Source organism: Peromyscus eremicus, chromosome 15, assembly GCF_949786415.1.
Source record: "Peromyscus eremicus chromosome 15, PerEre_H2_v1, whole genome shotgun sequence".
In the NCBI taxonomy this organism is placed as follows: Eukaryota; Metazoa; Chordata; class Mammalia; order Rodentia; family Cricetidae; genus Peromyscus; species Peromyscus eremicus.
In genome coordinates, this window is record NC_081431.1 from 24,681,139 (window position 1) to 24,705,484 (window position 24,346).

The following is a 24,346-nucleotide window of genomic DNA, read 5'->3' on the forward strand; positions in this document are numbered from 1 at the left end:
CCATGACTTTCATGGTGGGAGTGCTTGGTGCTGGAGTGGTAGCTAAGAGTGGATGTCCTGATCAGTAGGCAGCAGAGAGGGTGAGCCTGGGACTGGTGTGGCATTTTGAAACCTCAAGGCCCAACCTCAGTGACAAACCTCCAACAAAACCAGGTCATGCCTTCTAATCTTTCCTAAGCTGGCCCACCAACCAGGGACTAAACATTCAAATGTATGAGCCTATGGGGACCATTCTCATTCAAACCACAACAGTGGCCTTGCCCTGTGTTCTTTTTGGTTGCCTAAGGAGCAGCCCACTGGAGAGTAGGTTGGCAGGCATGGAGAACAGCTGAAGCAGACTCAGCAGCCTCTCTGGGCCTGGCCTTCTAGGGCATCTTTTACACTAATGATGAAAATCCAATTAGGCCAACTTTAGAAAACATCACATAATTAAACTTTGTCTTCCAGGGAGAGGATTACTCTATGGAGGAAGAAGCAGGGAACTGGGGAGACAGGCTGGGCCCTGCTCTGCTGTGAAATGATTTTCATTACTCAATGCTTCCTTTTCTCCTTCTTAAATATGCAAAGAGAATTGATTTAGAGCTTGTGTGAGGCACTGAAGAATCTCCAATGGGAAAGTGCGTGCAAAGGAAAACCCCCTTCCTCCCTCCCTCCCTGCTGCCAGGCAGTATTGGCCTGGGTGTCCATTGAGTGGTCTGGACACTCCCTAAGATATATATCTTTGAAAATCTGATTAAAGCTGGGGGAAGACCACTCTTGTACACTCCCAGGCATTCTCTTGCCTCAGCCTTCCAAATGCTGGGATTATAGATCAGAATTTTCAGTTTGAGGGACACTTGTGGACTTACTGTCCTGCGGACCCATGAACTCCAACACATAGCCTTTCATGGCATTAAGTGTTCGGTACCCTCTTCAAAAATTTACTCTGAAAGCCAAGAAGATTCACCATGAGCCCTCCTACTTCTCAGGCTGAGTAAGAGCTGGTAAGCAAAAACAAAAATCCAAGCTGTCTAGTTTTCTTAAGAATTTAATGTTTAAATGATGATTGGCTCCTACACCAATCCGGGAGCCATTTATATCTTGTTAGAGGAGTTTCGCCATTCAGAACAAACCAATCTTGTGTTGATGAGTTTCAAATAACTTTAAAGGAGAGGATTTGCGTAAGGGGTAGCTTTTATGGTATCCTCAGTGTCCTTGGAACCTTCTGGGAAATTGGCATAAGGTCCGGGTTTCACACCAATCTAAAAAGCAGGTAATATCTTGGTGATATAGTGGTAAGGCTAACTGCCTTCCAGAGATAAGAAATAATAACTCATGGGGAGGACTACTGTGTGACCAAAACTTGAAAGCAAACGAAGATTGCCCTTGACTTGGTGATACAGTCCCTAGCTGACAGATTTTTAATATTAATAGACAACTTGTAGGGTGGCAATAGGCAGTGTCACTTCTTAGCCCATAGTGGCCACGTAAGGCACCTTACATTGAAAACACACTATTGCAATGCCCTGTTTTCTGGCCTGGCTAGTAAGCTTTCTGTGGGCTCTTTCTTGTGTCTTAGCACTGTTGGGATCATCACTGGATTGTGACCTTGGATTTTCTTTCTGGTAGTCTCTTAAACTGGAAGAGTTGTATGTAGAATTCCAGGATGAGGGGATGGGATGGAAGGATGGGAGGATGGAATGAGTTGAGACATGATAGAGGAGGATGGGATGGGGTTGGGTGGGATGGGATGGGATGGGATGGGATAGGATGGGATGGGATGAGATGGAATGATGGGATGGAATAATTGGATGGGATGAAGGATGGGATGGACAGGGAGTGGGATGAGATGGAATGAATAGGAGTTGGCCTGTCTGAGAGGTCTTTCTTGAGAGACTTTGAGATGCAGGCTCTTAAAGAATCACAGATTTTTCTCAGTTGCTGGCAGCAGTCAAGATCAAACTATGATTAATTAAGTATTCTCTGTGTTTGGCTTAACATTTCTGCCTGTTGGATTCTTATTCATCTTTCAAGGTTTATTTTAAATATCACACCCAATGGGAATTTCTGATTTCATCCTTACCTTCACAGTGGAGATCTGTTAACTTTTCTGTTACTTTGTGTGTGTGTGTGTGTGTGTGTGTGTGTGTGTGTGTGTGTGTGTGTGTGTTTTGTTTTGTTTTTTGAGACAGGGTCTTGCTATGTAGTCTTGGTTGGCGTGGTACTTGCTATATAGCTCAGGTTGACCTCAAACTCAGCAGCAATCCTCCTGCCTCCATCTCCTAAGTGCTGACATTACAAGCATGTACCACTAAGCCCTGTCTGTTTTTTTCTTTGGACCAAAATGCAGTGTAGTCCTTATTACAAAGATAATCTCTTGGTAGTACTTGTTTATCTGTCCAGTACATTTAGTAGTACGTCTCATTATGTTTGAGAGCCCACAAGATGGCTCAGTGAGTAAGAACATTTGCTGTGTAAACCTAAAGACCCGAGTTCAATACCCAGAACCCATGTAAAAGTGGCAGGAGAGAACCAACTCACCTCCACACATGCATACATTCTCTCTCTCTCTCTCTCTCTCTCTCTCTCTCTCTCTCTCTCTCTCTCTCTCTCTCTCTCCTTCCCCTCCTTCCTTCTACCCTCTCCCGACAGCCCCAATGATAAATAAAATAAAATTGTAGGGAAATGGACCTACGACTTAATGATCACCAGGGCTCCGTCTTACACGTAATAGTGCTCACTGCATATTTGTTCAATTTAATTGATTTCTTCTTGAATCTTTACAAAATTCCCCCAAAGTAGGAATGATCCTTCTTCAAACCATGGTCTAAGATTGAATAAACAGATGAACTGACGAATCAACCTATAAAACCATTCACTGACCACTGAATGGCTCCCCTGTATGAACGTGTTTGTTAGACCAAGAAAATGTGTGTCCTAACAGAAAACATGCAACTGACTAATTACTATTTCAAAGAACATTGCAGTTGGGAACAAGGGGAAGCAAGAGTCAAATGATCAGAGAGCCCAGCACCTCTTACTGCTCGGCGATTAACAGCAGGGCAGGCTACCTTTGAAAATGTCCACCCTCCTTCCTGCAGCTGGTGGAGGACACCTGGCTAAGACCTCTGGCTGTGCATTTATCACTGTGCCTGATGGTAGATTGTCTTGGCCTCTGACTTCGCCTCCTGTTCTATTTGTTACAGTTTCACTGATAATTTACGACATTCAGAGAGTAGGTGAGAGGATAAAATCATAAAAACCAGTAAGTGGGCTCATCTTGTTCTTATTAATGGCCCTAATAAAATATTTTCTTTTGGAGGAGATAAGTAGGAGGATCCGCCCCCCAGAGTGACAGCTCCCAATAGTTACGATGTATGCATGGGATCATTGTCTACTTTTAGCACATAACTAATCTTTGAAGATAGGAGAAGCTACAGGTACGTTTCCTCCTATACTTGGGGCACCTAGCCAAACGGTAGGACAGTGCTGTGGTCAGTCTGCTGTCAGACCCAAACCTTGGTGTGTGCCTGTGTGGGGATGTGTGCACGTGTAAGAATTTTATTAGGAAAAGAGCTAAGCCTAAATCTTCTCAGTTGCCTTTGTTCACTGAGGAAAGACAAAACCCTAAGGCAATAATTAAGCCTGTCAGACACCTCAGTTGATGAAGAGGAATTTGACAAGCTAAATGTAAAAGAGAAACTCCAAGTGCTCAGAAGCCAAGTCCCAAGAGAGCCTTGCCTGGCGCCCGCCCGGCCTCCTGGTGTGTGGAGCCCCCATGTTTACACAAGCCCGGTTCCCGGGGAGTTCAGTGGCAGGATAAACCAGTATGCATCTCCTCTCTGAGAAGACAGCAGCAGCATGTTTCTGATTCTGCATGCTTTTCTTCAGACCCAGGTCACATTTCTGCTAGCTGTCCTCACCCTCAGAAAAGCCAACTAAGTAATGGACAGGTGAAATGCAGACCTGGGCAATTAAGTCATTCTTGGCTTTGATCAGGACACTGTCCTCCAACCCATGCTGACCCCTGGCTTCCACCAGCCCCACTCCGATTTCCACATCAAACAGCTCCAGCTCCCTCTCTGGGAAAAGCTTGGCTGCTTCAAAAGGCTGCCCAAGAGCGAGCTATCTGAGGAAGTCAGGGGGCATCAGGGCAAGGGTGGGGCCAGCGGCCACACTAATGGCAGGTTATCCTCTTGAATCTGAGGTGAATCTTCCACTTGGACCCTGGCTTCTGCTGCCTCTGAATCTTGAACCATCATATGCTGTGTAATTCCCCCGGGTCCTGAGACTGTTGTTTTTTATTTTGTCTGTGTCCTTTTCTCTGTTTCTCTCTGTCTCTGTCTGTGTCTGTGTCTGTCTCTGTCCCCTCCCCCAGTGTGTGTGTGTGTGTGTGTGTGTGTGTGTGTGTGTTTCTCTCTGTCTCTCTATCTGTGTCCCCTTCCTCTGCCTGCCTGCCTGCTTCTCTCTCTCTCTCTCTCTCTCTCTCTCTCTCTCTCTCTCTCTCTCTCTCCCCCCCCCTCGTGTGTGTGTCTGTATGTGTGTGTTGTGTGTATGTGCATGCACACATGCACACACACATGTATCTGCATCTGTATCTTTGTCTGTGTCTATGTCCGTCTCTGTGTGCGTCCAAGTATCTTTCATGTGCGTTTTTGTGACTGAACTCAGGTTCAAGCACTTTACTGACTAAGCTATTGTCAAGCTCACTCACTCCGCCTCCCCCTCCCTCCCTCCCTCCCTCCCTCCATCCATGTCTCCCTCCCTCCTTCCTTTCTGTTAACCCACTCATAAAAGAAAACTGCTCTCAGCCCCTCGTCCCGTCTTACCCTGTTGCTGCTGACCTCTTTAACTAACTGCATTTGCTGTCTATCTTTCCAAAACTCCCTTGAGCTTGTCAGCTCCTTCTAACTGGGCCTTCCAAGTTCCTCCACCAAGATGGACCTTGCCAAGGTCACCAGTGATGTCTCACTAAGTCCCTGATGCGGCCCTTCGGTCCTCCTGCGTCTGTCACTGCTGTGATGGTCCGTCTCTGGTTTCTTCCCTTGGTCCCCGCCGGTAGTTCTGTTTTGAAAGGTTATAGAGCCCAGCTAGAGGGGGTGTGCTGCTAAGAGCAGGCTTTTGAAGGTACAACCCAACCCTAGTTCTGGCCTAGCTCCCTCTGCTTCCTGTGATGTGAGGAGGCCCAGCTACAAGTCCCTGCCAACCTCGCCTCTCTAATTTGACGTGTCCATCACCAACCACACTCTGGCCCACCCTTCCCTGCCTTCCCAGCCTCCTCTTCCTGCTTTGTCCCTTTCTGCCGAGTGTCCCATGTCAGAGTTGTCTTCTTCCTCACCGCTGAGGAATGCTGAGTCTGTCTCCTTGTCACTTACTAGGTCCCCCATGTCAGACCCTTCTCTCCTCCTCACGTCAGGAATGGCCCAGGTCTTTCTCCTCATACCTGCGACTGCAGCCTTTGCCTTAGGACTTTGGCATCTTTTGCCTGGTCTCAAGCTGCTCAGTCTAGCCGTGTGGACTGTGTTCTGCATGTTACCAGGGCACGCCAATCTCCCTGCCCTGTGGTTGGCACCTGACTTGACAAACTCAAATTGCCATGACAGCCCCAGAGCTTATAGATTGAAAAACAAAACAAAACAAAACAAAAAAACACCAGAGAGTTAAAATACTCACCATGTCTCACAGTTGGGAGAGGAGGATCAGTGTAGCCTTTCCACCTGGCAAGCCCCAGGTCCCGCCTCTCCCTGTGCCCCACACATTCCATGCTCTTGTTGGCATGCCTTTCGTTACTGCCCTCCTCCAATCCATTTATCCTACTGACTTCAGCTACCACATTACCCTGCTCAGAACCTCGCCAGTAACCTGAGCTCATGAGGTGAGGTCTGAGGTATGCAGCTGGCCTCACCACTATCGGTCCTGGCAACCATCTGGTCCCAGCTCTTATGGGCCCTTGGCATACCCTCTGCTTCCTGCCCACGAATGGACTGCATCTCCTCACTCTGTGCCTTTCTACATTCAGTGTCTACTGTGAGGACTGCTCCCTTCTGCTTCTGTGATTGACAGCTTTCCATTGTCCCCATCAGACCTGCTTTCCAGCTCTTCCTACCATGTTCCCCGCCTACAGACTGCCTTTGTGGATTTGTTTATGGAGCTCCTGCAGTGGGACACATGGCTCTCTCTCTGGATTCTTAAAGTGCTCATCACCCTGTCTCCCTAGGTCTTAGGGTGCTGAGGGTGTCCAGGAACCTGCTCTGTCCTCAGCGATGCCCCTACCCTGCCCTGTCCTTGACCTCAGGGTACTGAAGGGATGCAGTTGCTTTTAGGACCCGGACTGAGATGCCAACACCCACAATCTCCACCACATATTCTTATTCTCTGAATAATCCTATGAGCCTCTTCTCCCATTTTACAGTTGAAAAGACCAAGTCTCCAAGTGGTAGAGCTGGTGTTGTGCTGTGGCATGTGGTATGGCTCTGAGCTGTCTGTTCTGCTATTTCTCTAGAACCTGGAGGTCTCAGTGTACATGTGGGGAGCCAAGAGTGGAAGGTATACACCTCTGTGCATGGTTTTTACTGGGAACATCCATCCCTAATGCCTCTCTCCATGGGATACTTGAAGGATGCTGTTCACTGTCTTGTAAACAACAGAAACCGTCCACAAAGAAAGGAGGGGAGGGTGCAGTTTTGTGTGCAGGGGCCCTAACATATGCCAATCGGAGTAATGCTACTGGTTTCCTCCCTGCTTTCTGGTTCTGGCCGGAAATTCTATCTCTGAACAAGCATCTTCAGGACGTGTGAGGACCCTGAGAAGTATAGGAAAAGCAGGGATTACCCTGGGCAAATATGAGCAAGCTTGGTGTATAGACTGCATTTTTTTTTTTTTATCTCTGTGACAGAATACTTGAGAAAAATAACCATGGCCAAGCTTTCATTTCAAGGTCAACTGGCTCCATTGCTTTTAGGACTGTGTGGCAAAGCAGGATCGTAGCAGAAGGACACGGTGAAAGGCTTCTCACTTTGTGGCAACCAGGAAGCAAAGAAAAGGGCAACAGGAAGAGAGGGAGGAAAAGGGGGAGGGGGAGGGGGACAGAGTACCCTTCCAGGGCATGCTCCCAGGAAGCTGCTTCTCCCAGCTAGGTTCAGCCTCTGTCACCGCCCCACAATGTCACTGAGTCACATGTCCAGGAGTGGATTGATCCTTAACAAGGTGATCCAGTCACCTCTGAATCCTGCTGCAGGACCAGGCCTCCAACATCTGAGCCACTGAAAGATGCTTCATATCAAAACTCTACCTCTGCCTTAGAGGAAAGAGAATTGGCAGGTTGTATAAATGGATTTGGGTCTTGACAGCCAACAGCAGGTGAAGTTATTTTAAAGACATTCTGGGTGTTGGAAAGAAGTGAAAGCCTTGAAGTATATGAAAAGGATTTTTGTATGGTGTATTTTTTAAGGGATGCTGGCTTTTTTTTTTCCTTTTTCTGCCTACCTGTCAAGTTCAGAACAAGAAGAAATTAACTTATCACGCACTTGGCATTTAGGAAGGGCTCCGTGATGCTTTGTGGTTGATTCAAGCAAAGCAGGGGAGATTTTAGTGGGACATAAGAAAGAACTTGTTAACAGCTGTGAAATTAAAATATAAATTAACAGCTAAGATAGGCCACGAGGGTGCCTTAACTAGACTTTTGAAAGATAAGCACACATTTGTCTGGCTCTCGGTAGAATTTGAAACTCAGTTGTGTTTATTTCTTTCTCTAGGTGCACAGTTGCTATTTTGTAACAGTCATGGAGACATTTATACATTTGTTCCTTGAGGGGACCTCATAAACCAGATCCTGTGTTTGCATTTCCATGCCGGCAGCTAAGGAAATGAGCCTGACTATCCAAGTTTCACCCAGCCATAGGATCCCAGATTTCCTTCTACAGCATACTGCAGCAGGTGACATATGTCCCACTCATGGTGACAAGCAGCTACTGGACAATGTGTCACAATACCTACATATCATGTGGAAGTTCCATGAGGGACTTTTGGCCACCATTGCTGGGGTTTATCTCACACACACACACACACACACACACACACACACACACACACACACTCCGTGCCAAATAGCAGCCTTGAGAAAGTGAAATCTGAGGAAAGCGTACTTCTGTTTTGAGCACAAGGGATGAAAAAGATGAGAATTAAAGTAACTGCTAATATATATATGAAAAAAAAAAAGCAGCCAAAATGGCAATGAGCACTGTAAGTCCAGGAGAAGGGAAAAGATAAGCAGATCAAGCCAGTAATAAGGGAGAAGAATGATCAACATGAAGGTAGGTCAATGTTATCTAAAGATTAGCCTAAAAATAAACAAGTGGTGTGGGAAGGAGAGTGAGAGACAAACCCAGGGACAGGCGTGTGAAACTGTACTGATGCTGTGACACTGTGTGGGAACGCAAAAGGACATGCCAGTATCCAAGCCGTGTCTGAGGGTGGGGGTGAGGGCTGCGTTCCTTCCTGCAGATTCCCGACGTGTTCAATTGGCAAAGTAGAGAGGACCTTGGCCTCCCTCCCACCCAGCACCTGTTCTAAACTCTTCTCAGGGTCCTCTGGGGATAGCACATTCATTTGGGTGATGGGTCACCAAACTTGTTTGAGACATCTGGGGGATGGGGGGCGGTGATTGTTCCTGAGTGCAGAGTCAAGCTGGAAGGATCATACTCTTTGTAGTCAAGCATCACCCAGATGGTGTGGGGCTGTTTCCTGGTTTGCAGTTATTCACATGATACTTAGTGTCCTGGAGATTTCCCTTAAGAAGACGACCTGATTCTGTCTCTACCAACTGTAGGTTACTTCATCTCTTACCTTTCCCCTTGACTTTCATCCTCCTCTGTCCTGTGAGATGCCTTTCTGAGTTAGGAATGCCTGTGTCTTATAAAACCTCTGGACCTACTGTGACCTGAATGTGATTTGTCATTGACCCACCACCCCCAAACTCATGCACAAGTTTGATGCCTAAAACGCTGTATTAATGGTACTGAGTGAAAACTTCACTGACAATGATGTTTAGAAGTGGGACTTTAGAAAGTGATTGGATTAGATGAAATTAGATCATTGGCATAGAACTTCTAAGCATAAGAGGATGCTTCATAAAGAGGAGAGAGACCAGAAGACATGTAGAGGTACACATGCTTTCCATTATGGTCAGACAGCCAGAGGGGACCCTCACCAGATCATATGCTATGTTGTTTAGACTTCCAGTCTCTAGACAGTGAGCTATATAAATAAACTCATTTCCTTATAGAATATGTTGCCATGGTACTTCATTATATTAATGAAAAACAGACTAATAGTTCTATGTTCATGCTAGAGAACTACCTTATCCTATCTCTAAAGATAGTGATATTGAGAAAGCAATGAGTATGTTTCTTTGCCCTTCATTTGCTATTTCTAGGCTGATTTCAATAGTTTTAAAATATTTGTACAACATTGCCTACCATTATTCATCATTGACTAATATGGACATTATGCCCACTCTAAATGATTAAGAATAGAGGCCAAGATAAGGAACAGAGTTTACTCAAAGGCCCTTGGCAGATCCAGACCTCTGGCCTTGGGTTCTGTGCTTATGGCAGGGTTGGGATGGCTGGGTGAGACCTAGCAGAGACTGACTGGGAAGGGGAGGAGCCTAAATACAGACCTGGCAGGAAACCTTTCAGGTAGTTTAAGACTTTGCACATTCCCTGCAGCCATGGCCTCTAAAATCAGCAGACGGTCTCAATGGAGATGAGAGGCACTGGAGGAAGGATGTAAACACACTGAGGAATATGGCTGTGGTGGTTTGAAAGAAAAGGGCCCCCAAAGGGAGTGGCACTATTAGGTGTGGCTTTGTTGGAGTGGGTGCGGTCTTGTTGGAGGAGACATGTCACTGTGGAGACGGGCTTTGAGGTCTCCTATGTGCTCAAGATACCTCCCAGTATCTTAGACCACTTCCTGTTGCCTTGGCAAGATGTAGGACTCTCAGCTGCAGCAACATGTCTGCCTGCGTGCTGCCTTGCTTCCTGCCGTGGTGATAATGGACTAAACCTCTGAACTGTGAGCGAGCCACCACAATTAAATGTTTTCCTTTGTAAGAATTGCTGTGGTCATGGTGTCTTCACAGCAATAGAAACTCTACCTAAGACAATTGCTGTATTAATCAAGGTTCTATAGGAAACAGAGCCAAAAGAGTGAATATGGATGTCTGTACACACACACACACACACACACACACACACACACACACACACACACACACACGGATGGTTTCTGGAGACTTGAGAAGTCCCAAGATCTGCACTTGAGAAGCTGGAGACCCAAGAGAGGTGATGTCTGGTTCTAGCCTGAGTCTGAAGGCCTGAGATCCAGGAAAGCGGATAGTATAACTGTCAGTCGAAAAGCTTGTGGGTTTGCAACCCCAAAAGCTGATGTTTCAATCCAAGTCCAGATACCAGAAAAGACCAGTGTTGTAGCAGTGTTCAGGCAGGAGGAAGTCCCTCTTGATCTGCTACTGTGTTCTACTTATGCCTTCACTTGAGGCCCACACACGCCATGGAGGACAATGTGCTTTGCCAAGTCCACTGTTTAAAATGTTGTCATCCAGAAACATTCTCACAGATATACTCAGAACAGTGCTGGACCCATGGCCCAAACAGGCTGACACATAAAACTAGGCATCAAAGAGGCCATGCCTCTATAGCGTTCAGAGAGAGGAATGGCATGGTAAGAAGTGGCATGATGGCTACAGAGATGAAAATTTGAAGAAGAAGGTACAGCATAGTTGATTCAACACTCCAGAATATAAGACTATCAAGAAAAATCATGTAGCTGTGTAGATGTTCATGGTGTGTTCATTGGAAAGTACAGATGATGGAAGAGGGCTTAAAAAATGAGTGCAAGAGAAAAGCCTTCTGTGAGAGCTTCTAAGAGCCTGGATGCTGGACACATGGGAAAGGCAGAAGATAAGGGAGAGAAGATAAAGGAAGAAAAAGTTAGCGTATAGGGAGAAACTCTCAAGTCTCCCCAACCCCCAATCATCTCTCTTCTGCTTTTCCCCCCTGCTGTCAAGTAGAAAACTGATCTTCAAGTTAGAAACACTAGAACATATGTGATTTAGAAAAACAAAAGATGTAATATACATATATGTATGTATACATATATATATATATGCAAGGAAGTAAGGCATCTCCTTTCAGTGTGCCCAGACCTCAGTCTCTCGGATCCTGAAAATCGTGATTCCAAAGTATCATTTGGTTGTCTTTTTTTTTTTTTTTTTTTTTTTGGTTTTTTGAGACAGGGTTTCTCTGTGTAGCTTTGCACCTTTCCTGGAACTCACTTGGTAGCCCAGGCTGGCCTCGAACTCACAGAGATCCGCCTGGCTCTGCCTCCCGAGTGCTGGGATTAAAGGCGTGCACCACCACCGCCCGGCCTCATTTGGTTGTCTTTGTGACATTGTGAAGTGCATATATGAGATTATAAAAAGATGTCCTGCCTTTTAAAGAAGGGACATCTAGGTCTAGGAATTGTAGAAGAGTGGATTTGTCATTACCCATAGACAGAGTCTAGAAGACAGTTGAACAGACGGTGTGTGAGAGGTTGGAAAAGGAAACAGTGACCGTTAGGAGCCAGTCCTAGAAGCCAGGTACCCAGATGTGCTGAGGAAATCTGCCTCAGACCAAATGTGCAAAAACGCTTTGAAGCTGTGAGCTGACCACAATGAGAGCCAGCCATGAGGCACTGTGACTGAAGAAAAACCAGAGATACTCTGATGAGAATTCAGCTCTCAGGCATAGAAAATATTCATCAAAAGATATTATCTGTGTTGCTAGGTTGCTTTGCGGAAGTGCCTTTGGTTCTGTGAACTGCATTTCACGGGAGTCAATGGCAAATTGTTACATGTCTATAAAAGGTTAAAAAGGAAAGTGCTAACTCCTGTTTATGGGGCAAGCAGCTCATTGTGTGTTAGGTATCGGGTTGAGAGCAGTACACATGTGTTAACACTTAAGATAGTGCCAGGTAGATGTCATTCCTACGCTGTTTTAGATGCAGGAACAAAAGGTTGTATCATTTAAGTGTCAATGCTTAAAGCCCAACAGCTAGGAAATAGCAGGCCTGTGACTTGAGGCTAGATCTTTCTTATCCCAAAGCTCATATTCTTTCCTCAGTACCAACCTGCCAGAGCAAAAAGAGATCTGGAGATGGGTTAGTTGAACTACTGAAGGAAGAGGAAATGTTTGTCTCTAAGAAGGAATTAACAAAACAAATAGAAACGTGGGAATTGGATACAAATATTGAAATCATTGCCAATTGGAGAGAAGGTTTAGTTCAGGTGTCAGAGTAAAGAACTAAGGTGGAGAAGAGGGACCTAGTCTGAGCAGCTGCCATTTATCAATCACTTGCTCTAAGTCAGTCCCCTGCATCCTTTCTAAATGAGGGTTGGCAGTATGACCAGTGCCATTGCACAGCTGGAGAGCAAGGAGCCGGAGCAGGGAGGAGATGGCGCTAAGCACAGAATCTTTGTGGTGAGTAAACTGCAGAGAGCCTCTGCTGAAATCTAGGTCTGCCCTACCCTAGGGCCAATGTTCGTACCCATTTTCCTTCACTGAATTCCTGTGGGTAGATTTCCAATCAACATAAGGGAACATTTCCAAGTAATTAGGACCTTCCCAAAAGGGAATGGATGCTCTCTCAGGAAGTGAATTGCCTATCACTGATAAATCCTGACTGGCAGAGATGTTGGGTTCCAAGCCTGATGTCTTCATGGTTGTTGGGTTTTTGTTTTGTTTTGTTTTAATCTGAAATTCTGTTTTTATTCTATGACCACCGTCCTCAACAGAAACACAATTTTACTTGTAAATTATTAATCCAGGAAGTGGGGGAAGGGCATTAGTGGGCGGTTTTCTGGATCTTTATCGCTTTTGTCCACCTGAATTCCAACATGATGATAAACACGAAATATAATTTATGCAAGATACTGTGAAGATCTTGCTCTTTGTGGAAAGGGTATGGACATAAGACCCTGTACAGGTTCCTCATTATGTTTCATTAAATAATGGAAAATTATAATTCTATGCATGTTGTGAAATGAAAGCAAGAGATCTTGGAATTTGAAGAGGAACAAAGCTTTACAAAACCCTAGGACTATTACTATTTTAATGTTCTACATTAGTGCCTTACCCTTGATAATTATGGTGAGAAGATTGACCAGGACACTTTTGGAAGCAGGTTCCAAACCACCCTAGTCTTAAGAATAAAGATAAAGAAAGAGGGGGAAGGAGAAAGGAGCTGAATCCCTGAGCTACGTCCCTCCTCCCTCCCCAGTTTTGGTCACACACCCCCCATCCACAGTTCTTAAGCAAACCAAGTAATAGAGAATAAAGGTTCTCGGTATGTATTTCGGTATCCAGAAGTCCAGAGCTGAGCCTTTAACTTCGAGATTTAGTCATTTGCTGAGAAATGAGGTCCTGTGGGAAAGCTTCCTACTTCTTGGTCCTGCTGGTAGGAAGTTTTCTGTATTCACCGAATAATTATTTTTGGCTACATAGAGATTGCTTACCCTTTTATAACAACACATGACACTTCTGAACTTAGATACAGCAAGCAGAGTGGTCTCCAGAGAGCTATAATCCAAAAAGAGTGACAGCTTCCACACAGAGGTTGTCGCCGGATGGTCTGAAAAGGAGCTTTGTCAAGGTTACATTAACTTCAGCTCGCCACTGCCCCTGCATACTTTTCATATCTCTGTGTCTTGTTGGCTCGCTGGTTCACATTCATCTCTGCTGTATCAGTTTTAAATCCAGTTCTCAGTCCTTAAGGGCATTACATAATAAATTAAAAACTTGATCAAAGGAGTTTTATGTGTGATGCATCTGAACTAACTGGTCCTGACTTCCTGCAGGGAAAATGAGTAGCTGGGCAGACTACATTACAGGTTTTCATTAACGATGGTGGGAATGCCTGTCTCCCACATGCCAGTCACTGTACTGGCCCTAGGAATGCCAAGATGAGTCCTTAGTTCTTCAAAGAGCTTCTGCACAAATGTCATAGTGTGATGCATGCTATGACACAAGTCAGCCCCCGGGGGTTTAAGCAGCTCAGACTGCTGAGGGGAAGAGAAGGTTTCTCTGATCCAAGTCTTAAAGGATCTGCAGGGTGTCCCTAGGGATTGTAAACTCGAGAGGATATGTGTGTAGCTAGCTCTGTAGGCCTGTGTAGGTCAGGGCTCTGGAATGAGATGGAAAAGGGACAGATAGTCCATGCTGGGGGGTGGGGTGGGGGCTTTATCCTGCAGACAGTAGGAAGCCTTTACATGGTTTTAGGATAAAAATAGTGGTGTGTAACATGTTTTTTAGAAGATCACTGCTAGTGCTGTAAAGAATGGGTTAGCAGTGAGGTAGGAAATAGAGAGACATATCCAACAGTCCAGGTGAAAAAATGAGAAGAAAAGCAGACTCTGGAGATGAGAAAAACAAATGAGAGACACACTGGGAGGATGTACTGAGGAAGTTGATCATGAGGAACGGGTACTGGCAACAGTGGAGGAAGGACTCAAGGCTGGACCCTAGATTTCTGCCTTGAGTGGACATTGTGCTCATCAAGGTTGTGCAGGAGAGAATGGCAAGGAGGGGCTGATAGTGAACTCAGGTAGAAGACAGGTGGGTTTGAGAAACTTGAAAGTCTTCGGGAGCGAGGATGTCTATAGGGATTGCTGCATGAGCCTAGAGTTCAGTTAGAAGAAACAGTTAGGAGAAGCCCAGCTGTTGGCTTGCTTATTCCTTTGATATGGATACAGTTTGGCATATTTAGAAGGCCAAGGGGAATCCTATGCACCCGGCAACCTCAGATTAGCTCTCTAGGAAGCCATATTGTCTATTTGAAGATGATTTCAAGGTAGTGGGTATGTGAGACGTGCCAAAATGCCTTGAGAAGAGTTTAGCGGGGGAGTTGTGGTTCCCTTCCCAGGGTCCTTTGCAGTGTTCTTAGTCTTGGCCCACTTTTCTTTTTAGTGTTTCTATGGGATTTCTATAAGTAGTCCCAGTTTCTAAACTACTTAGAAGCAAAATTGGTAAAGAGAAGTGAAATAGTATGTTACTAAACGTTTCATCTTCTTGGTAACTACACAAGATATTTCTATGAACATTCCCCACTTTGTAGACAACACATTTAAGCTTCTAAATGGTTCCATCACTTCTGGTGCAGTAAATAACTTATAAATCTGTAGACACTAAACTCCATCCTTTCCTTTATCTACTTAACACTAATTTTTTAAATGGATCTATTGTCAGGTGTGGTAATATACATCTATATATACCTATAATTCTAGCACTCAGGAGGTTAAGGCAGGAAGATAGCCTTGAGTTTGAGGCCAGCCTAGGCTGTATAGGAGTTTTAGGGCTATATAACAAGACCCTGATTTAATAGATAGATAGATAGATAGATAGATAGATAGATAGATAGATAGATAGATAGATAGAAAGAAGCAAGGAAGAAAGAAACTTAATGTTGTCAATGTTATTATTGACAGAGAAAAAAGATTTGTGAAAAGCTTGTGGCCCCAGTGGAATTCCTTAAGAGCTGTACTCCAGTCACTCAACGCTAACCCCACTGACCTCCACTGCCCAACTTTATGCTCCGATAGCACCCTGAACAATCCCTTGTTAACACTCAGCCTCCAGGGCTTTGTTTATAATCTTTCCCCTGTTACTTCTGCCTCCACCTTTGTCCCTACTTCTGCAAAGGCCCAAGCAGCCAGAGGGAACTTTTAGTTCTAAGCATGAAGAAGTTAGTCATCAGTTCAGGGCCCCCAGTGGCCTCTCATCTTCAACTTACAATACATGCTATGAACTTCATCTGTGTTCTGACCTTGGGTTGTTCTGTGCTCTGTAGAACTCGTAATCTTTCTGTTCCCTTTTCCTGTAATGCTTTTGCCCAGCAATCTCTGGGATTGCATGGCACATGTCATCTAGGTCTCTGAGTCACTGTGACAATGTTTGGCCATCTTTTCTAAAACAGAAGCCTCCATTATACTCTGTCCCTTATTCTGCTGGATTTTTTCATCATATCATGTCTTACTTATGTATTGATATCTACACGTAACTCCTGTGAGCCCATGTAACTCCTGTGGAAGCCTGGTTCATGGAGACGGGGTGGGAAATGGAGTCACTATCACCAGGAGACCTGTAATAATGGAAATGTCTTAGATTTCCCAATGTGGTCCCGATGGTTAATTTTCCAAGACTCCTTCTTTGGTAATAAATATGAGCAGGTCTCAAAAAACTTGTGTACATTTCCCTGGGTTTAATATAGATTTATTGCTCAGGCAAAGATGGGAACTTTTCCCCCTCTTCCAACAGACTAGTTACCAAAACAGGTTTGCCACCTCAGGATGTAGTCAATAATAATGTGGTTTCCACACCCCACCACGCCTGCTCTTCCAAATCTGGAAGTCCCCCCCAGCAGCAGCCATGTTGGTAGAGCCTGTGGAAAGAGCCTCCTGCACAGTGGCTTTTTGATCCCACAGGAAAAGGACTTTCTTTGATGGCTTGGCACCAGTGAGCTCTGCCTTCTGCCTCTCCATGATCAGAGGTTTCCTGTTGACACTCTGGACTGAATGCCACATTTAGTGTGTTTTTCTGTTGGTTTTTTCCCCCTAGGATCTTCTACGTCTCTCATGATTCCCAAGACTTGAAGATCTTCAGCTATATCGCTCGAGATGGTGCCAGCAATATCTTCAGGTGTAACGTCTTTAAATCCAAGAAGAAGGTAAGGGGGCTGTCATCAGTCTTCTGCTAGTTTTCTCTGATCGGCCCAGCACATATCTGTCATTGGCTTGTCTCCCTGTTTAAGGTTTGGAGGAGGATGTTTTAACACCAGAACTGGTAACACTACATTAGTCATCTGTCATTGCTCCGGTATGATGAAACCTTCTTTGATTTTAGTGCCATCTGAACTTTGTACTTAGTTCCATAGAGCAATAGAGAGGGGTCCACTGTTTGATGTGTCTTTTGAGAGAGGACCAGAAGACAGGACCAGCAATGATGCTGACGTTAGCTTGCAGGAAAGAAGCATTAACCAAGGTGACCCTTCACCCCAATCTTGCGTGTAAATCAGTGGGCCAACTATATTAGCAAATCATGACACGGGGAATCTAGCTTAGCTAGGGTATGATCTTGGTTGTCATGGGAGATTATTTTAATATGGCCACCTTGACACTGAGCAAATGTAATGTTTACACTCCTGTAGAGGTGCTCTTTCTCTCTGCCAGTCCTCTAGGGGCCTGACACACACAACTAGGGTTTGGAATGCCTGCCTGGAGAGTAGAAAACTTATAATTTACCTCACCCTCCTACAGTAGTCCAGAATGATAAGTGGATTGCCACCCTGCTAAGTCTCAGCTTCTTTGAAGATATATTGAGGATAGGCAAAATTAGCATTTTCTTTTAAAAATGTTTATTAGCATATAGTAATTATATAATTATATGTAATGAGATTTATTATGACATTTTCATATATGTACATAATGTATTTCAATTATATTCATTCCAGTTATCCTATCTTGTTCCCTTCCCACTTTCTCTGATGCCTTAAAACCAGCATTGTCTAAAAACAAATGTATTTTTTAACATCTGTCACCCAAAGAATTCCACGCTAAAACTACTGTATTTAAGTTTCTGAGAGGCCCAGCAGTTAAGGAAACCCCTTAACTTTGTTTAATCTAGCATTCAAAAACTAATTTGGCTACAAAATCATATTTTTTCCATACGGTGTGTGTTTTTGGAAAGCACTACAGCAGTTTCTAAAGCCTTACAGTTCTACTCTTCTAGAGAGAAGCCATTAAGTCTGGCTTATAAGACTTCCAGTCCCCTTCCTGGACATTCCTTCTTATGCCTTAAGGTGTCATTCATAGTTTCATAGGTACTTGGTCATGATCAAATGGGGTCCTATGAATAAAACCTGACAAGGTCAAAATTTACTAATACAGGTGTCTCTTGACATGATAGAAGTTATGTCATGGTTTACCCATCTTAAGCTGAAAATATTATAAATTGAAAATGCATTTAATATATCCAATATAGCATGCATTATTGCTCAGCAGCGCAGTACCTGTGGACTGGTCATTTCCAGAAGCCATGAGTGGCTTCCACTGCCCAGTGTCATGAGCATTTCCTACTGTATGCCATTAGTCTAGGGAAAAAAATCAAATTTTGAAGTATAATTTCTACTGTATATGTGTGTGTATCGCTTTTGTACCATCATATAGTAAAAACATCACCAAATCAAACCATCAAAGCTCATATTATATAGGTGTCTTGTTTCCCATGAAGGAGGAATGCATTGCTAACTTTCCATGCCCTCTAGGGAGATTTGTGCCCTTACCCACTCTGTTTTCAGGCCTTTTATGTATTGTTTGTTTGATTTTTTGATTGATTGATTGACTGATTATACTGGGGATGGAGTTTAGGATCTTTTACCAAGGGTCTGTCATTGAGCTACATCTCTAGCTCTTGGGCCCTTTTAAAATATGTCATAGAATGGGCTAGAAAGTACTAGAACTGCAAAGAAGTGTAGCAGTAGGAAGCAAGCAGTAACTTCTTTGATGAGAAGGTGGATGAGTTGCCAGACTTAATGTCTATGTAACAGTTGAAAGGGCAGGTGATGTGAGGCCATATTAGGCTGTGTATTAGAACTTATGGGAACTTGAGTAGGAAAAAGAAGAGGAAAAAAAGCCCTAGTCACTGGGACGTATGGGTTTAGGGACTAGCAGAGTGAAAGGCTCTGAGGAGGAGAGGAAAGGAACCCAGAGTGTCCCTGATGGGTATCAACTGGACTGTCTGCAGTGTTCTCTGGCCTGACACCCAGGAGTGAACCACCTGCCTTTGTGTTGAGTTCTTCCATGTGCAGTGATTGCAGTCTTGTACATAGACTGTGTACAACTTAGAGATGTGAATAAACAACACCCAGTCATTTATCAGTGCTTCAATTGTTTATCTCATTTTGTCATGCATATGTAAAGAATAATGTAAAAATGAACCCTTTTTATCCTCGTTTTCAGAGATCAGGAAGTGGAGACTCAGCCTAAGTGACTTGTCAGGTTCCCCTAGAAGGGCAGTGGCTAGCACCAAGGAAACACACAGAACTAAAGGATTTTGAGCAAGAAGCACAGATAAAGGAGATTCTGGGTTCTTTAGGGGATCTGGGCTGGTGGCACAGGCAGACTGGGTGTCCTGCTGCCAAACCAGAGTCTGAGAATGACCTTCACCTAGAATCTAGATCTTGGAGTTAGGTACCAAATGGAGTTCCTACTGACCAGGGACACGTTCTCTGCTTCCAATCATCCCTGTTTTTTCTTTTTCACACCTCCTAGCTCCCAGAGCTACTTCTCATTCTCTGGCTCTGCTGTTTCTGAACCCCTTTTGCCCTTACCTACTGCATCTGTAGCTCTTTGTGGGGTTGGTTCTCAGGCCCTATGCTGGCCTGAAGCCATGCAGCTTGGAGAGTTATTTCCAGACTGCCTGGACTGTGAGCTCTGTTGCTGCTGAACTCCAGACAGGGGGACCAATTTCCAAGCCAGGAAAGAGCAACGAATTGTTAAGCAAAGGAAACCCAATTTGGGAGGGGTGGGGAGTGTGTCTGGGAGGTTTTGCACGCCATCCTGGTTGGCCTCCAAATAAGTGTTTAACTTTCTTACAAAGCACTTGTGATTTCAGGAGATAATAGCTTGGGAAGGAGTTTTAATTGGCAAATCATAGGCAGATTTAAGAGATGGGGAGAAAGGACCACAGATCCTAAGGAATTGTGTCTTGCAAGGATGTTTGTGAACCATTAGAGTCACGTTAGAGACCTGTTGATGGGAAGCCAGCAGACGCAATACTCTCCTGAGTTCTCAGATTGATCACAGATAGAAAAGCCTTGCTGTGCCTAAGATTTAGTTACATGGTTCCACATCACACCATGTCTCTCTGTGTGCTGGTGACATGTTTCTCATGACGGGCCTCTAATGCAGTGTCGTCTTTACTATAGAAAATGTGTCATCTCTTCTGCTTATTGAGAATACTGGCTGGGCATCTGAGTCTCCCTGTTAGAAGGAATCCCTACCCCTTGCTTCCAACACGATTAGTCTGTACCTCTGGCTCTTCCTCTAGTCACATGAATGATCTATGTGGTTCTCATCTTGGGGATTTTAACTTGTAGTGGCTTTTACTGTAATCACAACTTGATTATAAAGAACTTCTTAACTCTGCCCCATCTCACTGTGACATAGGTGTCCCCCCATAGTGTCCTCAAATGGTTAACAGAGCCTTGTCCCCACTTTATAATTGGCAAAAGAAAGAGCCCAGGATAGTTAATTCTCCCTGGTCACACCCTGAATGGACAATGCCACTGAGATTAGAACTAGGTAGGCTTCCTACTTGCCAGTCCGGGGCTGTGACCGCTAACCCTAGGAAATAGTGGAAGCCATTGATGAAGACTTCCTGGTAACTTGGCATTTCCTGTGCTTCCCTCCTTCTGGGAAATAAAGATAGTATCGTTTGCGAGAGTGTTCTTCTCTTGAACAGCCCCTTGCCTGGCCTCTCCGCCTGCCCTGTGGTGTGGATGTCACCCTCCTGGCATTTTTTTTAACAGCCCCAGGAGGATGCACTCGGTGCCTGGTGCACATGGCTGTGCCTATTAGTGAATTACCTCAGGCGTTGCTAGTGGTTAGCAGGAGATGCAGGGAGTTCTACCAGCCGTGAAGTCAACTCCGTGACATCATCTTCTTCCTGCGATCCCAGTTCAGTTGGCTTGGGTAAGGAGACGTTGCTTCTTCTTGCCAGCACACTGGGGGCCACAGCTGTATAGCTGAACTGCCCTTTAGAGTTTACAGTAGATTTGGAAGGAGGATGACAGTCATGTGCTAAAGAATGACAAATGTTGGCGTGGAGAGATGACTAGGTGGTTAAGAGCACTGACTTCCAGAGGACCTGGGTTCAATTCCCAGCACCTACATGGTATTTCACAAGTGTCTGCAACTCTAGTTCCAGAGGCTCTAACACTTGTATACAGATATACATGCAGGAAAAACACCAATGCATATAAAATAAAAATAAAATGTTGGGAAAAATGGCAAGTGTCTAGTAACACTTGGAAAGGTAAGTCAACTTGTCCCTTGTTCCCCAGCTGCTTACTGACAGATTATAACCATAATTTCCTGTCAGTGTTGAAAGTCAGACCCACTTTGACAAACTTTCTATACTGGGCAATGATTCATTGTCCAAGGAAGGCCCTCTATCAAATTATATAATCAAGGCATCAATAACATAGTGGACAAAACCTGACCCACCCATCATTTCATCATATACCTTGTATATATATGTCCACACATAAACACTTCAGCCTGTAGTCTCTCGACAACACCAAGCTAAAGGTACCTTTATTTTATTTTGCACGAATTGTGGATGTTTGTGTTCATGCAGAGGCCAGAGGTCAGCCTTGATGTCATTTCTCAGGTGCCGTCCAGCTTGTTTTTTGAAACAGAGTCTCTTCATTGGCCTGGAATTTGTTCATTGGGCTGGGATGGCTGGCCAGCAAGCCCCAGGAATACACCTGTCTCCATCTCCCTAGTGCTGGGGTTAATTATAAACTGGAGCCACCATACCCCATGCTCACACTCTGTCTCCCTCCCTCTCCTGCCGTGTGTGTGTGTGTGTGTGTGTGTGTGTGTGTGTGTGTGTATTTGTATATTCTGAGAATCACACTCAGGCCTCCATGCGTATGTGGCAAACACTTTCCCAACTGAGCTATCTCCCTGGCTCCTTTCTGAGATACCTTTAACCGGCACATTAAAGAAACATGACGTTCAGTTCTATTTTCGTTGAGATTCTGAGGCAGTTGCTCAACATAAAGGCACCGTACTTTATTGCTGTGGCAGGTGAGAATTATAAAAGTCATTGCACAACTGACTTTATGGAAGTCAATTCCCTAGAACTCAGAAGTACTTGGAAGACAAATCCCCAGTGCCCAGAAGATGGAGAGGTGGGTACCACAGAGCAGAGGAGCAGGAGGGCAGGCCAACAGCAAAGTCTCTTGACACAGTGAACCCCCACTCTGCCTCCTGTTTCTCATCATTGGCAGCTCCATCTCCTCTCCATCTCTTGTGCACCTCATGCCCTTGTTCTCTGCTTCCCTTGCTCATCTGATGGTTCTTTAATCATCTCCACAAGGTGTAAAGGAGAGAGAGAGAGCTTCGTCCAGGGTAGTGAAATTCAGTAGAGTGGCAGCAATTATCAGGTCAACTTCAGGATCTGATGGATCAAACCATGTTTTCCATGTATACAGCACTGAAAAGATCCCCCAGTGTATATAGCCAACCAGCAACAAACAGGCTTATTAGACTAAGATGAAATGGTGCTATAAATGATTCTTCTGCGGACCAATCAAGTACAGGAACCAACATCTGATGTCTGTCTTCCTAAAGCTAACATCCCAGCCTTTGTCTACTTTTAAGCAAGTAGCCCATGCTCACAGCGAATGGTGTTATTTTCATTGTAGCAGTTTATCAACTATGGACACCTACTATGTTGAAGTCCACAATAGGCATAATGAGGAGAATGGCTGTGTATCCATCTTGATTTGGTTTCAGTACAGAGTGAGGGGTGTCCCAGGCTGGGAGAGGGCTTTTAGCAAGAGGACAGAGAGATGGTTTAAGAAAATACTGTGTGGTAGGAATCAGAGGTATATGGTTCTGAGGTAGCTTCCTTTCCTTTTCCTTTTCACAAAACTGCCAGGAAAGGCGCAAAGCTACACAGAAAAACCCTGTCTCGAAAAACCAAAAAAAAAAACAAAAAAAAAAAACTGCCTGTAACTGGCACTTCCAATGAGTGCCATTGCTTTCCATCTGCAGCTGAGAGCCACCCTGAGGTTAGATAGTCCTTTCCAGCTCTGAAAACATCAAAGCAGCCCCATCCAAGCTAATCTTGATAACCACGAGGCCACACATGCTTTGGGCTGCTAAGAGAAATTGGCTTCTAGACAGGAAGATTTGGTCAATGTGCCATCCAGCACTTTCAGGGGATTACGTAAAACTAAGCTGGATTTGTACAAAATCATGCGGTATAATGATGCTCTGCAACCCCCGCCCAATCTAGCAAATCCCAGAGAGTGGCCAGATCTCTGAAAGCTGGAAAAAGCTGTCTTCTAATAGTCCATTTGCTGGCTCCGCTGTGTGCATAAATGCCTGTAATCTTTAAACCTTCACTTTGATTTCCAAATGTCAGGAGATCTGGGCAGCTGCTTCCATGTGATCCAAGAGACCTAAGGTCTTCATGGAAACCTCTGAAAGAGTTCATTTTAAAGCTCCATTTAATTGACTTCTCCCTCTTAGCTTCAGACATGGCCTTCAGTGAAGTGCCAGCATGTATGACTCCTGCATTTCAGGGCAGCAAACAGAACCAGTTTTCTTGCCCAGGACATCAAGTGGGGTTAAAAGGAACCCACGGGACTGTGTGGAGAGTAGCAGTGAGAGAGTCAGCCCCTGCTGGCTGCCTTCTAGTAATCGCTCTACGTCCAAGGTCCTCTTAGAAAGTCCTCTAAAAAGACTTTTCAGTAGTGTTGAAAGCAAAGTCCTGAAGGTCAAAGAGCATCTGGACTCAACATAGCTGTTGATGAGTAGTGTTAGGAGCCACCTCGCTGATTTTGACCCCCAGAGTGGTGAATGGAAAGGACAGTCCTTTATGGGTATGTAGTCATACTGCAGAGCAGACAGGCTAGTGTGATATATACACCAGGTCACCTCCTCAAGAAACATCACCAAACTTCATCACCCATGCTGCCGTGTCCTTTTATTGTGGATGGAGACACAGCCTTTATTTAAAGGAGGGTAAGAGAAGCTGAAATGAAATCATTTGACATCAACTGTGCAAGTCTAGAAGTTCACCAACTTCTTCCTGCACAGAAGCTGCTGGACTAGCTCAGAGCTGAGATGCGTTTGTCCAAGGGTTTTCTTCTGATGCTATGTGAGGGAGGCAATGGCTAGCACCCTTTTGACCTTAGGATATATAAAGAAAAAGAGATTCTCTTAAATTGTTCATGTTTCTTCTATTAATTAAAAAAAAAAAGAACAAAAACAAAACAAAACAAAAAAATAGCCTGTCGAGATCTATCTTTTGGGGGCTGTAGAGATGGCTCAGAGGTTAAGAGCACTGGCTGCCCTTCCATAGGTCCTGAGTTCAGTTCCCAGCAACCACATGGTGGCTCACAACCATCTTTAATGAGATCTGGTGCCCTCTTCTGGCATGCAGGCATATGTGCAGGCAGAACACTGTAATTTAAAAAAATCTATCTTTTTTTCCTGACTTAATTACTTTTTTTTTTC

The 24,346-nt window shown here is 44.6% G+C and overlaps 1 protein-coding gene across 1 annotated transcript in view; it reads left to right on the plus strand.

Annotated features, from left to right (window-relative positions):
* LOC131925140 (carboxyl-terminal PDZ ligand of neuronal nitric oxide synthase protein) overlaps positions 1-24,346 on the plus strand; it is a 294,348-nt gene that overhangs the window by 227,557 nt on the left and 42,445 nt on the right. Inside the window, exon 5 of the mRNA XM_059280412.1 lies at positions 16,650-16,758. Coding sequence (XP_059136395.1) covers positions 16,650-16,758 — 109 coding nt within the window. The remainder of the gene's footprint in view (positions 1-16,649; positions 16,759-24,346) is intronic.